Consider the following 18,203-nt stretch of genomic DNA (forward strand, 5'->3'; position numbering starts at 1 on the left):
CCACAAATTCTCCTAAATCACTCGTACGCACAACTTAAGAACAAATCTGTGCGTACGAACGGTTCTTGCATGAGGCCCAATGTTTCTAAAAGTAACAGAAAACTGCTGTGTAAGAATCTGCAAACTGTAAGTGCCACCTGCYCCGCTTGAGTGTGGTTAATCCACTCAACTACTGTCCTTTTTGTGAGAGCTTTCTATTTCTAAGGTACTGTGCACCARAGACAGGTTAATAGCCCAGGCATTTATTGATTAATCACACGGTTGTATTTATAGATTTGCTTTTTGCAGGCCAACCAACTGGTGGGCCCGAATCAATCTTGTAAGCGGCACTGTGCTGCTGGGAAAGTAAAAAGGTTGGAACTCTGCTCCCTCGTCGTGGCGTCAGACTTGTCTTTGTGGCAGAGCAGAGAACGTGCACCTTTTTATCACTTTGGTTGTAGGTGGAAGAGTCTATCAGCTCATGAAGGTGGAGCATTATTCATCACTGAGAGTTTCCAGTGCATGATGGAAGCTTTGACTTATCACTGTTATTACACAATAATCTACATATCCATCTCTGTATATATGGCATAATATTCAAAAATAGAACAATTTTCTTAATTTTAAGCAAGATTAAAGACTTCGAAGATTAAAGCAAGATTGAAATTTTTAGTTTTGTTTTGTACAATCTCAATGGCGGTGTAGTAAAAATATGCGTTGTTCAAAATGGTATGTCTGAATAAACAGGAATCTGCTGGATTTCTTGTTGAAACCTTATTCTCAATCTTCTGACTCCAATCAGGTTCATACAGCACTCAGCGGCACAGGCCTCAGTGTAAGACCTTGAACTGAACCAAAGAAAAACAGAGGAGCTCTGCTCTGAGCAGACACTCTGCAACACACTGACAACTTCTTTCTACTATAATAATGAATTGACCTTATAATGTACATCTCTTCCTGGTTCCACCCTTAGACGTGTTAACTTTTACATCAGACATCAGAACATAACCCATTTTTGTTTAGACTAAAGAAAGAACACATGATAAGACACACACCAACTCTTTGTCTGTTATGGCCTTAAAGCTGCAATGATCAGAAAGTATAAAATACAATACTGCATCTAATATTCAGTTAATCAGTTACAAAATTCCCTTCAATCCRTCTCTTTGACATACCGGTACATAAAATATGTCAAAAGTATAAGGAAATTTTATGAAAACTTTATAAAGATAAGTTATAACATCCATTGTCACATCAGGATATTTCTAAACATTTCCCAACCCCAGAAATAAAAACTTTTAATCCTCCCAGACTTAAAAATATTCATCATAATGGTGTTTGAGCATTATCTCCTCTATCCACATTTCTATCYGACAATCTCTCCATCCAGACGGTAGCCTCTCCCATTGAAGCTTCAGATTTGCACACATTTGGAAGCAATACTTTTCTCATTATASAGGGTCCTCAATGTCATCTCCAACCTGTGGTCTTCTTCTGGAAGTAGGTCTTACATCTTCATTCTTAGTTGATGGTTTTGATTCCTCTGGTGGAGAAGAAGAAATGATCAGTTGTTCTTCAGTTGTGGGTCYGGGGAACACATTTTCTGGTTCCTCTGTGATGCTGATGAAACCAGTTGTTCTTCCGGTTCAGCAGCTTGAAGTAACTCCTCTCTCTGTGGTTCCGGTTCTGGTTCTGCAGCAGTCTTCTTATCAGCCACTTGCACTTTGTTTTCCATCGGTGTCTCAGTTTGCTGCTGTTGTCCTTGAGCTTCAGACGTCAGCTGATCACTCTCCTGTTTGGTTCCAGCCGGAACTTGGTTCAGGAAATACTTCATGTTTGAAGCTAACAGCTCTGCTCCAGCTCTATTCAGAGTCATTTCATCAGACTTGAACAGATGTTGTCTCTCCCAAAAGAGATCAAAATTATCCACATATCTCACAGAGTGGTCAGCACAGGACTTTTCCAAAAATCCATTAAGAGCAAACAGTCTGCTGAACCTCTCCGCTCCTCCTCTTGCTGTAGGGATGGGTCCACTCATCAACACATCCATGCTGAGATTCTTAACTGCATTCAGCAACTGAARAAAATCCTTCTTCAGTATTTCTGACTGTCAGTTCATAACTTCATCACTTCCTGTACGAATGATGAGCGTCTTCAGAGCTGGAAACTCTGCTGAGATTTCCAGAATCTTCTCTGTGAGGTCAGACACTTTGTCAGCAAAATGCAGAACTTTGACTTTTTTCTTTTTCCAGAAGCATCTGATCTCATTCACCATTTTATCTGTGATGATCAGCATTTCTTGATTCTTGAAAGTCTCTCTTTGGACTTGCTTTGGCTTTGAGCTGGATCTGGATCTGGTCCCTCTCTAAGATCAGAAAATGAATTTTGTTCAGACTCAGTTTCTTCCAGTGGTGTGAATCTGTTTTGAAGAAAGACTGCTTCGTCTTCATTTCTCTGGCCGTTATCAGTTGCTTTGATTACAGCCTGTCGCTGCTTTCTTCTCCTTGCTGGTGGAGAAAAAGCATTTCTCTGCAACTCTGGCCATTTGTTGTCATCTAAGAGCTGAATCCGTCCTGAGAGATTTTTTGGTCTGGCACAGAGTTCCATACAGRTTTACCCTCAGAAGCACCTTCCATCTCCTGGTCCAGTTGATCTCTCKTCTCAGCCTTCTCACCCATTTTAACACATGTTGAGTTCTCCAAAGCATTCATCTCTTCAGATGATGAATCTTGTGCTCCAACACCGTCACCTTTTGGAGAAGCTGGCAGAAATCCTCTTTGGAAAAGWAAGGAGGSATCTTGAAGCTTTTKRTCACTCTCAGCAGATGATGTTTCAAAATCTTCTCAGGTTCTTCAACAGCCAAAAATAAAATCTAATGTTCTCTACTTATTCAAGATTATCCATCACGTCGGGGTCACCAAATTGTAGAAAAATGTTTGTTATTCAAACTGGTTTGTCCGAATAAACATTTTCAGTCTTCTGACTCCACTCAGGTTCAAACAGCACTCAGCAACACAGGCCTCAGCGTTAAGACCTTGGACTGAACCAAAACAAAACACAGGAGCTCTGCTCTGAGCAGACTCTGCAACACACTGACAACTTACAATAATGAATTGACCTTATGATGTTCATCTCTTCCTAGTTACATCCCTYGAGYTGTTACCTTTTACGTCAGACATCAGAACGTAACCCATGTTGTTTAGACTAAAGAAAGAACACATGATAAGACACACACCAACTCTTATTCTGTTATGGCCTTAAAGCTGCAATGATCAGAAAGTAAAAAATACAATACTACATCTAATATTCAATTAATCAGTTACAAAATTACCTTCAGCAGGCTCCAATTGTGACGTCATACATTATCTACTGCTCTCTCAAATTATCGTACAATCAGCATAGAGATTCAGAGGTAAAGTCATAACAAAAAAAGACGGTGAATTTTGACAAATCTGGGTAACGGGAAATTCTGGAAAGTGTAGGTGATGGAGGGTCGAGGTCTTTGACACACATCTTCTAGCTTAGCTTGCCGCATCTATTGTGTGTGTTTGTTTATATTTATCACTCAAGCCACCGCTTCTGCAATGTTTAAAGGGATCCATGATTAGTTGTAACATTAGACTTTATTTGATAAAAAAATACTTTAACTGTAAAATAAAGACTGTAAAAATACTGTAGGATGTTTAGTTTTTATCATTTTTAACCTAAAAGTTAAAAAATATATTACACGGATGGGACCATTTTATTTACACGCAAAGCATTCTGGGTAAATATTGACGTGGATAGGTCATCGGTGCGAGGCTGCTAGTGAGCTATATCCACACTGATGGTTAATCTTGGACAATATCTGACGATCAACTTTTTTAAATGAAACCAGAGAGCGTTGACAGAGAGGAGAAGGTAGAAATGACTCAGCCTGTAACTGAAAATATGGATGGAGGACAACAGAGCTGCTTCATGGAAGAAGAACCTCAGCTTAGCCTGTTAGTTTTAGCATTAGCCCCAACACTATCACCATATAGTATATGTATTAGCTCAGCGCTACACATTCTCCTCTCGTCACTGAGGCCCTCCAGCCACATGACAGAGAGGGGAACACAAAAATGACTCAGCCTGATACTGAAAATATGGATGGAGGACCTCAGTTTAGCTTGTTTGTCGCACTAGCTCTGAGCTAGTACATATAAGGCAATATAGCGTCGGCACTAACGCTAAAGCTAACAGGCTAAGCTGAGGTTCTTCTTCCATGAAGCAGCTCTGTTGTCCTCCATCTATATTTTCAGTTACAGTCTGATTCATTTCTACCTTCTCCTCTCTGTCAACGCTCTCTGGTTTCATTTAAAAGAGTCGATCATCAGATATTGTCCAAGATTAACCTTCAGGGTGGATATAGCTCGCTCACACTGAGGACCTATCCACGTCATCGTTCACCCAGAATGCTTTGCATGTAAATAAAATGGCGCTGTCTATGTTAAAATATATTTTTAAAAATTATCAAAACTAAACAGCCTACAGTATTTTTACAGTCTTTATTTTACAGTTAAAATAAATGTTGATCAAATAAAGTCTAATGTAACAACTAATCATGGATCCCTTTAAAGAAATTTAATGGTGATGTTTAAAATTTGTGTTAGTAACAATGTTCACCGTATGTGTGACTGTAGCAGAGCGCTGTATGAGGCTACGAATAAAGCTAGCAGCACAGTAAAAACATAATAAGTTTTAACTGTAACTGTTTAGGGTCAGAAGGTGCAGAGATAGAATAATGGTGGTCCTGTGTTGGTCTTTAATATTTGGAGCAGACATTAAGGACATGGTTGCTCCTTTTCCCGATCAAACTCAGCTAGTCCCATCACTGGAATCCAGATGTTAGCCAGCGTCTTAGTGTGGGGGAAGTGATAAAAAATACTCCTTCCAAGAGACTTGTTGATTCTCCAACTGTTAAAATAAATGATTAAACTCATCACAAAGTACAAGATATAAGACTAAAATTCAGTTAATTAGTRGCAAAATTTCRGTCAAAGTGGTTCGTGAAAAGGAACAGATAAGCACATTCACAATCAATTACATGATCACATGCCTATTATAGCAACAGGAAATAAAAATACCACCTGTTKAGCACAGAGGTGAGTCACTGAGTCTGTGTTGGCAGTCAGTGAATCAAATACTGACTCACCCTTAAATGGATGAATTGATTAAATGAAACAACCTGTAAACTCTGGGGAAACAAATCAACCAACCAAAGTAAAAAAAACAGAAGATGCTAAGAGGAGAGCTTCTACAGGAGAACAATAATCCTAAACACACCTCAGGTGGTTTACTTCATTTGTCAGGACCACAGTTATCCAACAATCTGTAGACAGAACGTTCAAAACATAACCATGAATGGAAAAGAGCCCAACAATTTCACTGAGCAAGAAGGTTTTTTTCGGTAAGGCTGAATTAAAAAAAATAAATACAAAAAACAGGCTCTGCTGGCAACAGAAATAGTGCACACACTGTTACACTTGTTAAAGGGATTCATTCCAGAGAGTACCGAATTCTACTTCAGACCATTTTTATGTTTTTGTAAAATAAACATAAAAACTGGATGAGGAGAACCTGACTTGGCATGCACAATACTTGACTGAAGACTGAATGAAAACAGAAGGATAATACAAACAGGGGCTGATGAATGGAGAGGAAACACCAGGAAGGACAACAACTGGGGACAGGTGAGAGTGCAGGAGATGACTGTTGAGAAGAGATACAGAGGAAACAAAAAACAACAGAACAGAAAAATGCTAACTAAATGGAAATAAACCCAACAGTAAACCAAAAAACACTGATCCTGACGTATCTTTTTCAAAGTGATAAACAAAAATGTAATTTTAATGGGTGTACATTTTGCCATATATTGAAAACCAAAACCATCAGTTGATAGTTCTTCTATTTTCATTTTATACTCCAAAGACGTGAAAACGTTTAATCTTTTTTATTTTTCTCAAACCAGAAGTTTAACACTGTCATTATCAGACCATTTAAGGTGGAGCTAGTTAAATAACTTTTTGATAAAAGTTGGCTTCCTGTAAATAATTAAAGAAACACTAGCTAACTACTTTTGTATTTCTTTAACTAACTGCAGACTGTATCTTTTATTAATGTCTAGTTAATTTCCTTTTTAAAAACTATTTATTTAGCTCCACTTTAAATACTCTGATAAGTGGATGAATAAAATATGTATTACTTTCTAACAAGCTGACTAGGCAGCTGCAATAAATAAACGCTAGCTATTTTTACWTTTCTTTAACAGGTGTCAGCTGATAGTTTGTAAATCACTGATAACTATTTCCTGGTACATTTGTCGCCTCAGGAGATCCCACTCGAGGTTGAGGAGCAGCAAAATGGCTWCATCCTCCTGCTGGTGATCCTGTCCGTCTTTCTGGTAGGAACGCTGATCTCCATCGCGGTCTTCCTCATCACTTGTCGTCGCTGCTGTCAAGGAGGGCGATTCTGTCCCAGGTGAAAGATTTTTTTAAGGAGTAGATTTAGCTCCTTTGATTTTGTTGTGTGTGTGTGTTTTTTTAATCAGTTTGTTTGCAGCCCTGGTCTAGAGTTATGAGCTTGGGAAAAGATGTGAGACCAACAGTCAGTGTTGATAAAAGGAGAGGACGTAATAAAAGCAGCAGCTGTATAATCTAATAACAGGGGCACTGTAATAGATGATGACCCTATAAAGCCCGCAGTGCTCTCTTTTTTGTTGGCCTTGTTCTTCAGCAAGAGTTAACTGAACACAGCTGATTTGGAMGCTGCAGGAGCGTGTATTGATTTTCATTATATTTTATGATGTTGATTCCCTAAATCTCCTTCGATTTAATCCAACACAATAAAAGACTAAATTCRGCACTCTTGAAAACTCTGGTGAACTTGGAGAACCCCGGCTAGTTGTATCATTAGACATTATTTGATAAAAATTTACTTCACCTGTAAAACAAAGACCGTAAAAATACTGTAGACTGTTTAGTTTTTATAAATTAAAAAAATATTGTCACATGGACATTTTATCAACGCCGTTGTTATACCATATTTTGTGACCGACGTATATTGTGACCAGAGGGGGTGCTGTTGCGTTTCTACAAGAGAACTTGGTCGAACCTGGCCACAAAGAAAAATACGATACGCCAAAAGTGTAAGCCAGAGGCTGAAGACATATGAAAAAATGAAAAAAAAAAACAACTGTTGACTGTTATACATGGTCACAGAATGTGACAGCTGTTGTCATTTACTGTATTGTGACTTCACTGTAGCTTGGTAAATAGTAAAAATATGTATTCATAYACTGATTCTACTCATTGTTTACATCCTCTAACATCAGAAAAACAACTTTTGATCACTGACATGGTGACTGTTATTAAATTAGTACAGGGTCACATAATATGACAGCTGTTGTCATATAGTAGTAGTAATAACAGTAGTAATAGTAATAGTCAACATGCCAGCGATAAGAAGTTATTTTTCTGACATTAGAAGATGTAAACAATGAGTAGAATCAGTTTGTGAATAAATATGTTTACTATTTCCTTAGCAATAGTGAAGTCACAATATATGACAAGTTATAACAATAAGTTATTTAACCCCAGCTGGTGCAATAAGTCTGTTCTCACTCCTTAAACAACCATGTTGAAAGAAACATCCTGTGATCATGGTAAAGATGTCAGTCTGAGAAGAGTCAAAWCATTGGCACACATCAAACAGAGAAAACATCTAAGGAGGTTGCAAAAACTACAAAAACTGGGTTAAGAACTGTCCAACGCATTATTAAAAACTGGAAGTATAGTGGGGACCATCGTCTTCCAGGAAGAAATGTAGTTGAAAAAAAAAGTCCTGAATGATCATGATTGGCGATCACTGAAACATTTGGTGAAATCCAATCAAAGACAAACAACAGTAGACCTCAGGGCTCTGTTTAACAGGGACATTAAGAGCATTTCCACAGGAACAATGCAAAGGGAACTCAAGGGTTTAGGACTGAACAGCTGTAGCCTTAAGAAAGCCACTAATCAGTGAGGCTKACTGGAAAACAAGGCTTCAGTTTGCTGGGGAGCATGAAGATTGGACCATGGAGCAATGGAAGGTCATGTGGTCTGATGAGTCCAGATCCTGTTCAGAGTGATGGGAGCATCAGGGTAAGAAGAGAGGCAGGTGATGTGATGCACAGTGCCTACTGRACAAACCTGTGGGGGCTGCAGRTGGTCAGGTCTAGGTTCAGCAACACTTTGTGCTCAAAGAATGAGGTCAGCTGCCTACCTGAATATACTGAATGATCAGGTTATTCCATCAATGGATTGTTTCTTCCCTGATGGCACAGACATGTTCCAAGAAGACAATGTCAGGATTCATGGGGCTGGAATTGTGAAAGAGTGGTTCAGGGAGCATGAGACATCATTTTCACACATGGATTGGCTCCACAGAGTCCACTGAGAARCTTTGGGATGTGCAGGAGAAGGTCAGACTCTACCATCGTCAATGCAAGATCTTGGTGAAAAATTAATTCAACACTGAATGAAAATAAACCTTGTATAAACGTGTGCTGTAATCAAAGCTAAAGGCAGTCCAACGGAATATTAGTGTGTACTGTAGAGCCAGATGCACAGGTGGTGTTTTTACAAGAGTGCTTAAATTGTGTTGAGTGGAGGCTGCTGCTGCTGAGCTGCTCGAGAGAGGGAGAGAGAGAGGGAGAGAGAGGGAGAGAGAGAGAGAGAAAAGACTGGTATTTATATGGAATATGTATAATGAATGAAGCTCATTGCAATTGCAAATGAAGCTCACACAAAATCAGAATGACTATTATCCAGAATCTGGAAACAAGCTGGATTGTAAGTATATCAAATAAATAAATAAATATGTGTAAGAAAAGTGAAACATGGCAACACTWCCTCACGCGACACGGCTGCTGTTTGGATGTCAGGACTGCCCGCGGGGCTGTTATGACAACACCTTTCAGCTCTCACGACCATTTATTTGTGAATCATCTGTGTTTATTCACGCTAAAACAGCTAACCCTCCGAGCCACTCGTGTCCCTCACATGCGCCGCCGCTCAAACACACGAGGGTGCCGATAAACAGAGAGCGCCGAAGCTGAGGCATGAAAAAGGAGAATCGGGTCGACTGGTACAATTGCTGAGTGTAATGAGATTTCATAGCAGCCATCGGCGCTGATTAATGTTGCGTCTCAACCCAACCAGCACACGCACGCACGCGCGRGCGCGCACACACACACACACATGCACGCACTCAACAATTGTGTGTGTTGAAACAGGAGCCTGGGAGGAAATGAAAGGCAAGGAAAAGCACAGATCTGGGTGGATGGAGATGTCTCTCCAGCCACTTCACACCCACGCAGGCACACACTCACACACACACACACACAGACAATCAGCTCACAAAGAAATAAAATGGAGAGAAACAGCTGGGAAGAGCTTTCCCTTCCTTTATTCTGTCTCATCAAGCAAGCCGTCTGKATGGGATTATTTAAGAGGTAGCTAATAAAGATGRTCAAATGGAAAGAAAMGAGTCTGAATGTGTAATATATGCTCTGTCACATTAATGTTAAATCCTTCTKGTTTATTTTAACTAAGACCTGGAAGATGTATGTGTGTGTGTTTAATCCTATAATGTACAGACTGCGTCGTCAGCCCCTAAAACATCAGCTGAGAGGCAGACTTCACAGCATTAATCAGTGTTACTGTGTGCCCCAGGACCAGCGATGACCCCGAGAAAACCACCACGTACATGGAGGAGTCTCAGCCCACCCATGGTAAGAGGAAACCGGGCGAATAAGGGAGAGGCAAAAGGAGCAGTAAGTGGGTAGGGGACAAGGAAGGAGAGGGTTCGGACTAACAGATGGGATGTTTTGTCTAGAACTAACAATACATGGTGTTATCTCAGCTGAAGCTGTTTAAGTTGTGGTATTTTGACACGAGCCTAAGATCTGCAGTGAACTATTTTGGCCACATATTTTCACACTTTATTACATTCCTGACAGAAACAGAGGAAAGACTTACATGACATGGAGAAAAAGACCCATTTGAAACAAGCATATTTGAATGGCCTTTAGTTAAATGTAGAGCAAAGCCAAATGGAAAAATCTACATCCTTAAAAGGTATAGCTCAAATCATTTGATGCAGGTTCTTTGGCAAGGTGATGAACAATTATTATCTTACCTGTTGTAGATGTCAACGTCAATGTCAATGRCAAATTTATTTATATAGCACTTTACAACATGCATAAAGCTGTACCAAAGTGCTGTGCAAGAACAACACAAATGACAAAACAGAGCAAAAACAATACATCAATTAAATGCCAAAGAATAAAAATGAGTTTTAAGAAGCGATTTAAAATGATCCAGGCTGTGGGCAGATCTAATCTGGAAAGGTAAATTATTCCATAAAACAGGAGCAGCAACAGAAAAAGCTCGATCTCCTTTCCTCTTAAGTCGAGTTCGAGGAACTGTAAGTAATAACTGATTATTTGATCGCAGGGTTCTGGACACAGACTGGAAATGTAAAAGGTCCCGAAGATGGGGGGGGGCTAACCCATTTAAAACTTTAAAAGTTAACAAAAGAATCTTAAAATCTATTCGATAAAAGACGGGTAGCCAGTATAAAGATGCCAGAATTGGCCTTATATGGTCATGCTTCCTGGTTCCTGTGAGAAGCCGTGCTGCTGCATTCTGGATCATTTGAAGTCGCTGAATCTGCGATTTATCCATCCCTCTATACAAAGAGTTGCAGTAATCCAGACGAGTTGTTATGAATGCATGGATGAGTCCTTCAAAGTCCTTAAAACAGAAGTAAGATTTAACTTTTGCTAAAAGCCGAAGGTGGTAAAAACTGGATTTGACGACAGAGCTAACTTGTTTATCTAGCTTTAAAGAGTTGTCAAAAGTAAAACCAAGATTCCTAGCAGAGGTCTGATAAGACCGAGCCAAGGAACCAAGAATCTGATCTGGATTTGTAGTCTGAAGTTTTTGACCAAATAGTAGAACCTGAGTTTTGCTTTCATCAAGGTGAAGAACGTTTTTTTCCATCCATAATTTAACTTCAGCTAAACAGTTTAGCAACAGCTGAAGAGAATCATTTGTACCATTTTGCAATTTAAGGGGCAAATAAATCTGGATGTCATCTGCAAAGCAATGAAAGGAACCATTTAATTTTTGGAAAATCTGACCAAGAGGCAGTAAATACAAGATAAACAAAATGGGCCCTAAAATTGACCCTTGGGGGCCACCATACTTTAAAGGTTTAGCCCCAGAACATGATTGGTCCAGATGAACAGAAAAGGTTCTGTTGTCTAAGTAAGATTTGAACCACTCGAATACTGAGCCTCGCAGGCCAACACAATGTTTTAATCTATGTAAGAGAATCTGATGATCTACAGTGTCAAATGCAGAGCTCAAATCTAGAAGTAATAAAACTGCAACATTGCCTGAATCAACTGTTAGATGGTGTATGGACAATTGCTCGTAAGACAAAAGCTCACACTTTTTTTTTCGATTTTGGTATGACATTTGTGACACCTCAGAGTTGCTCAAACATTCCTTATTTTGACCTTCCACACTTTATTTTTTACAAATATTTTCATTCAGTTGATCAATATTAAACAGCTACTACATTGCTGAATGAATTTCTTTGACCAGTTCTTAACAGAATCTAACAGTGTTCATCTAGTACAGGGCTCTGCAATCTGTGGCTCTGGGGCCACATGTGGCTCTTTGGTGCCTCTACAGTGGCTCTTTGAAAATGTGGCCGAACATAACATAATAATTTTTTTTGATTTTATACCCACAACAGAAATCAATTTATATGCAAATATGTGATCAATACAAAAATACTAATACAAAAAGTAAAACATGTTAGCTCATGCTAGCCTGTTGCTTACTTAAATATTCCAATGTATTTCTATGATCTTTCTCTTAAATCCATCAGAATTACCTTTAAAAATTTTAAAGTCTACATAATAAGAAGAATTAGAAAAAATATGCCTGAATAATTCAGTTGTACTAGTTTTTAAAAAATTCAGTATAAACTAAATACAGTATTTTTCTTGAGTACATGAATATGGTCTTTTTATTTGTCCTGATGTGTATAATAATAACTTAAATAATTATAATAACATTTTTTTAGTTTTATAATGTCACCTCCACTGACCATAAAGGTTTCCCAAAAGGCCTCGAAAAGGCCCATGGACCACCAGTTGATAATCACAGTTGTAGCTTGTTTTGCGGCTCTGGACACATTTTATTAGTGAGACGGAGCACAAATGGCTCTTTTGATCATAAAGGTTGTGGACCTCTGATCTAGTACATCACCTTATAAAGGACAGACAAGCCTCAAAAACCTGTCCCAGGACTTTGTAAGCTGAATGTAGATCTATAGAGAGGACTTCCTCCACAAAGGGAGCGCTGCATCTGATGGGAGTGTGTTTAGCAATTTGGGATAAAAATCTCAAGGAGTATTTTTAATCACATACAATATGCTTATGTGTATGATATATGATAACACTTTGTGATAAAAAAAAATCTTATGTGCTTTTTCTGTGATAATCTTTATAGTATTTTTTTTTCCCAAAACCAACGTATTGTGACCCTTTTCCACTAGCGCCTCTACAGGATGGTTCGACTTGGCTCTCCACAGTTCCAAAGCTTTTCCATTAGCAAGGATTCTGGGAACCAGCCCCTTTTTTAGACCTGACTTCACTGTGCTTCCAAGTGTACACTGCTGTCCTGAAAAACCAATATCAGAAGACTGTTGATCACTGATTGGTTAGTGGGTGGAGTCACTGGTTGCATCACAAGAYCTACTCTCACAACAACCCAATCCGCCATTTGCAGTAACAATGCTACCATGTCCTCCATTGTTGTGTTGCATATCTTTTCGGGATCTTCTTCTACTGTGCTTAATGGTGGCTGGAAAATAGCTTAACAGAGCATAACCACCACCAGCTGTAGAGGTACTAGTGGAAAAGGGACCAGTGGGGACAATGAACATCTGGACATTTGACAGAAAAAATTCACTGGATAAAACTTCCTCTGACTAACAGTAGAAAACCCCTAACAGGTTGTCAAAATAAACAAGGTTTAGTCTTTGGAGGTTATGAAAATTGTGCTGCTTTTGTTGTTCTAAAGTGCTCCTTCACCTTCTTTTTCTTCCATGTCCTATCTCTGCTGTCTCCTTATATCTGGGTAGAAATCACTATCAGGGTGGATGAGTCAGACTGCCTGTCCATGACGAGCTCTCACGACCAAGAGACGGAGCGCTTCCTGTCCACCGGTCCCACAGGCCGCCGTGTCTCCTTCAATGAAGCTGCGCTCTTTGATCATGGCAAGAAAACCCAGGAGAAAGGCCGCAGGTCAGACAGCCAGCTCAGCACACATCTCCAAATGTAGATTCAGTTCTCAGTTCTTGTGCTAAKTTCTTACGGCAATTCCGAGATCAAAGGATGTGTAAATATTTTACCGTGTCCAACTTACTTCTGGGCTAGTATCGTAGGAAGAAACAGTGCATTATGAATGCTGTGGACACAGAGCTGTCTCCACCTCTCTTTTTTTGATGTTCCATTTTTTTCCCCGAAAAGTCAACACTTTGACATGCACTTTTGTCAAAAGGAATTCTTTTCCAGGCTACAGTCAGAATTTGATGAAGCTGTGATCAGGCCAAACAAATAACACATAACAGTAAATTTTACTGGTTGATAAATCATCTCAGAAATGTGTGAAAACAAAAACAGCTACTGAAGCTGTAACATCACTACACACCTCTGTCCAAGCTGGCACAGTTTGTTCTTRGTGTCTTCTTTTGGCTTCATAAAATAATTGCAATCACCCGTACACTGCATACGAAGTTCATGAAATTTACGTAGTGTAAAACAAACGAACAAGAAAACCACGTTTCGGCACGGTGCCCTGAGGCAGCACCAGCTGAAAGAAGGCTTTGGAAAACTGAAGACTCTCCTCTAGCTAAATGCCTTTTTCATGAGGCTCTCATGCTACAGATGTTACCAGACCATGCTCCTGGTAAATGCCTAATGTGAGAGTTCACTCCTCCCTATGCTAAGGAGTAGAAAAGAGTTTGCGCATGCGCTATGATGCAGTTTACTTGGCATCTGAAAATACATTTCCTCAAAGGTATTTTGAATCTGAAAAGAGCTTCACTGAGTGAGAAGTAGTGTTAGGAGCAGCAGAAAGTTTCAGTTTCACTTTCAGTTTCACACTTGCTTTGTTACTGCCAAGAGCCTGCAGGAGTCATGGACGCGGTGTGTGGGGTGGGGGGTGGGGAGGTGTGCTCCGTGATGAGGAAGCTCGGCTTGGAGACACATTCCAGAGGAGGAGCTTGTCCCAAAAGGCCACAACCCAGAGGCGTTTCTGGTCCCCACCTGTCGTTTTGCTCCTCAGCATGGCTTCCTAAAAACGCTGCAGGATTTCTCAAACATGCATGAATGAGTCAAAGCAAGGCTTTGGGCATGTTTTTTTTTGTTGAGAGTATAACATTATAGCATGATATAAAACTCAAAAAAGTTGATTTTACAAGATATTGACCCTTTAAAACATATTATAAGTTCTCTCAGCTTATGTAACTCTCACTCTATCACGGCTTCTTGTTTACCTCAGGTACACTCTGACTGAAGGTGATTTTCACCACCTGAAGAATGCCCGTCTCACAAACCTCCACATCCCACCTCCTGCGCTCAAGATAGTCACCATCCACGAATGCGACTCGGCCGAAAACACCATCAACCTGACGTCACGCCCTGTCGCTAAATCAGCWCTTTCCATCTTRCAGGTCTTTAGCGATATAAAAACCATGCGGCATATGCTCGTCTGATGCTTTTTAAGATAACTTTTATGCGCGTGTCTCCTTTCAGCCGGTGCTRTGCCCCCTGCCACAAACAGCACTGACAAGCCTGAGTGTGAACCCTAGTACTGCCCTCCCCGGGGATGCTCTCAACTCCATGGTGGACACCAGCTTCTGTGAGAACCCTGCACTTCTCAGCAGCAAGGAGACGAGCTCCAGCTCTGTAAGTTCGCTACTAATGTCTGTCTGAGAGGTTTCTACTGCCCCCCGGGCAGGTTTTCTGCATAACCACATGTCTGCGTCTTTGCTCAGACCGAGATAATGGGAGTGAAGCCCTGGGACAGAGGCAGCAGTGCCGGCGTGAAAGACAGGATGACTGCAGGAAACACCGGCGCTCCTGCCGGCAGTGGCGCAGGGAGCCCAAAGCCCGTGCTGCAGTTCCTCACGAAACTTCGACGCCATGCCAGTCTGGAGGGAGCCAGTCCCTACTTCAAGATAAAGAAGTGGAAGCTGGACAGCAGCCAGAGAGCCTCCAGTCTGGACACGAGAGGTAATGGAGGGTATCGGGTAAATTTCAGAGCCATTATTTTATTCATTTGAGCTAATGCAGTGAGAAAACTCAACAAATCTTAACAGCTCAGCCATAATATGGAAATGGTATATTAAAGTGGGGGAACTATGTATTTTCCAGGCACATAGTTCAATTCAAGTAACTTGTTACCTTCAGTTATTATGGAAATGCTGTACATATGAAAAATAAATTTGACTTTGCYTCATAGCCTATCTAAATGCCTTGAAATTGACRTCTGACTCTTTAAGAACCTCCTACCATTTCCGACACTTCCACTTCAGCACAGCAGTGCCTCATGCCGTTTACAACCTTTCGTAGGGGTGTTGCATTTTGTTGTTAAAAAAAAGCAATATTAATAACAGTTTTGGAAAATGGCAACTCAGGAGACAGTTGAACCTTACTTAAATGATCCCGTCGGACCCGGAYWGTAGGTTTTCTGAAGAACCGGAGCGAGTACAGAYTGTCTTACAAGACATTTCAGCTTAGTAATATATCTCCCAGTATTCCTCTCATTCATTTACATTAACGTTAAACTATTTTTGTGAAGAAACTCTAAATATAGATCATTATGAAGCTATGTTTACAATGAAATCATGAACATCCACCATTATTAAGATTAAAGGTTTTGCTAGTCTGGTGGAGCTGTGTTGGGGAGGGGTCCTCTGTGGGGCAGGAGCTCAGTTGGGGACTGAACTCCAGGGAGGAGTTTTTGGTAAATAGTTGGTGCTTTGTACCAGCAAGCCTTTTGGCAGTTCCACGTGGCTACCAGAGGAGATTCAAGGATTTCTCAAGCATACATGAATGAGTCAAAGCAATGAGGGAATGGCCATAAAACATTGTATAAAACTGAAAAATGTTAATTTTGAGTAGTACCATCACTTTTCATTTTTTATTGTATTTTTCCATTTCTTTTGTTTTGTGTTTGTTAACATGCTTCTATGGCAAACAGAAAACGGTTTAGCAGGAAGCTACAGCAACCAACTGTGAGCTGCCATTTGACTGAGCTTTATACATAAACACATACACACATGCACGCACGTACAAGACAGATGGCTCCYTGACACAAAGTTTGATCGTTCCAAACCAGTTTGGGTTCCTGATTTAATCCTCTCTGCTGCTCCACTCATCCTTCATAAACACACACTCCTCCCTGCACGTCCTCAGCGTCTCTTTTCTTTTTTTTCGTATCAAGAGACCAAAAAGAAACTGCAGAAKCATCCCCGCAGAAATCCCACCAGTTGGTGGGAGCTTTCCATCGAATTAAGTGTCACTTTGCTCCTGCTGCCACACAACTTGTCAAACTCACTGCTCTTTCTTCGTGTTCGATGTGGGCCAGGCTCTCCCAAGAGGAGACAGTTCCAGCGCCAGCGGGCCGCCAGCGAGAGCATGGACCAGGACAACAARGACACGCACCACATAGACCTCATCCAGTACATCGCTCGCACCCAGGACATCACCTACTACCCGAGCCAGCCCGCCACACGCCTCCTCTCACCCCCCTCCACACCACCCCCCTCCCTCGGCAGGTATTTTTAATTCCCTTGCCATTCATCCCGTCCACTGCTTTACTGCCTCACATTCATTTGTTGCAGCTAGAGAAGGTGGGCTAATGATTTACAGGAAGCTACAKTTCAAAAGTCTCAGTTCTCCCTCACCCTTACAACCTAACGCTWTAAGTACAAAAAGCTGAAAGCAATCAAAAAGATTTTGTTTTTCAGAGTAATTGTTTCACTGTGACATGTAATTTAACACCATGTTGCGTATTTGTGGGAAAATACTCTTTCACCACTCTCTGATTGCTTGTGTAAAGAAATRCCAGTAAACATGAAATTTTTTTCAAGCAATTTCATGTTTCAAGCAGGATGCTGGGAATTCCCCATTTTTCCCCCATATTGGTGAGGAGAGTTGGGACTCAGAGTCTGTATTCAGCCCACAGAACCATTCCATTGCTGACAWAGCTGAATACTTTCATGACATCCTCAAAAATCTTATTAATATTATTTTTATGGTCAGTTGGCAATTATAGCAAAGCAGATTATACATTGTTTTAGTATTTTGAAAACCTAAACTGCCATTCATTTGCAACTACTGTATTTAGTTTCCTGTGTTGAATTCTAGATAAATACATTAGGGGTTTCCGTGTAAACACTAATGTTTATTGTGTAATGTGAAGTCAGCTTCTGGGAAACCAGCCTGTGCAAAGAAATTTGATGAGCCTCTCACACAGACAAATTTAGATTGTGAGCAGCACATGCTTCCAGAACACTTGCTGATTTTGTTTTATTGCATTTTGTTTTGAAGCTAAACCTCTAAAACCCACTTTCTAACATGGGGGGAAYTGTGCTCCACAGGTGTCTATAATCAATAGCTTATCAGTGATGATAGAGCATATGAAGAAATAAATAAAAGGCTAGGCTATTGGCTAATGATGGTCTGTTTTATTTAAATTTTAAGTTAAAACAATCTAATCTTTTTCAAAAGTGGATGCTAACTGTATAAAACTGCCTAATCAGCACATCTAGTTCAGGGACGAGCAACTTGAATGATAGAAGGGGATGCTTTTTTTTACCACATTCTAATGACTGCATAGTGTGGAGGYCTGAAACTTACATAATTAGAAATAAAAGCCAAAATAAATAATGGGCCAATAAATAAATAAATACACTTAAAATGCACCAATTAATAAACGAGAACTTTACCTCGTGTTCTATAATTTTTGACCTTCATATTTATTTTTCCAGCTTAGTTCTAAGAAATTATATATTTTAACACGTAATTTGCTTTTAGATGTTTTTTAAAATATATATTTTTTGTTTTTCCT

General features: G+C 40.1%; 1 protein-coding gene across 1 annotated transcript in view; it reads left to right on the forward strand.

Moving 5' to 3' along the window:
* cbarpb (CACN subunit beta associated regulatory protein b) overlaps nt 1–18,203 on the forward strand; it is a 36,627-nt gene that overhangs the window by 12,736 nt on the left and 5,688 nt on the right. Inside the window, exons 4-10 of the mRNA XM_014004524.1 lie at nt 6,332–6,480; nt 9,717–9,775; nt 13,207–13,369; nt 14,628–14,799; nt 14,882–15,034; nt 15,124–15,361; nt 16,719–16,908. Coding sequence (XP_013859978.1) covers nt 6,332–6,480; nt 9,717–9,775; nt 13,207–13,369; nt 14,628–14,799; nt 14,882–15,034; nt 15,124–15,361; nt 16,719–16,908 — 1,124 coding nt within the window. The remainder of the gene's footprint in view (nt 1–6,331; nt 6,481–9,716; nt 9,776–13,206; nt 13,370–14,627; nt 14,800–14,881; nt 15,035–15,123; nt 15,362–16,718; nt 16,909–18,203) is intronic.

Source organism: Austrofundulus limnaeus, unplaced genomic scaffold (assembly GCF_001266775.1).
Source record: "Austrofundulus limnaeus strain Quisiro unplaced genomic scaffold, Austrofundulus_limnaeus-1.0 Scaffold25, whole genome shotgun sequence".
In the NCBI taxonomy this organism is placed as follows: Eukaryota; Metazoa; Chordata; class Actinopteri; order Cyprinodontiformes; family Rivulidae; genus Austrofundulus; species Austrofundulus limnaeus.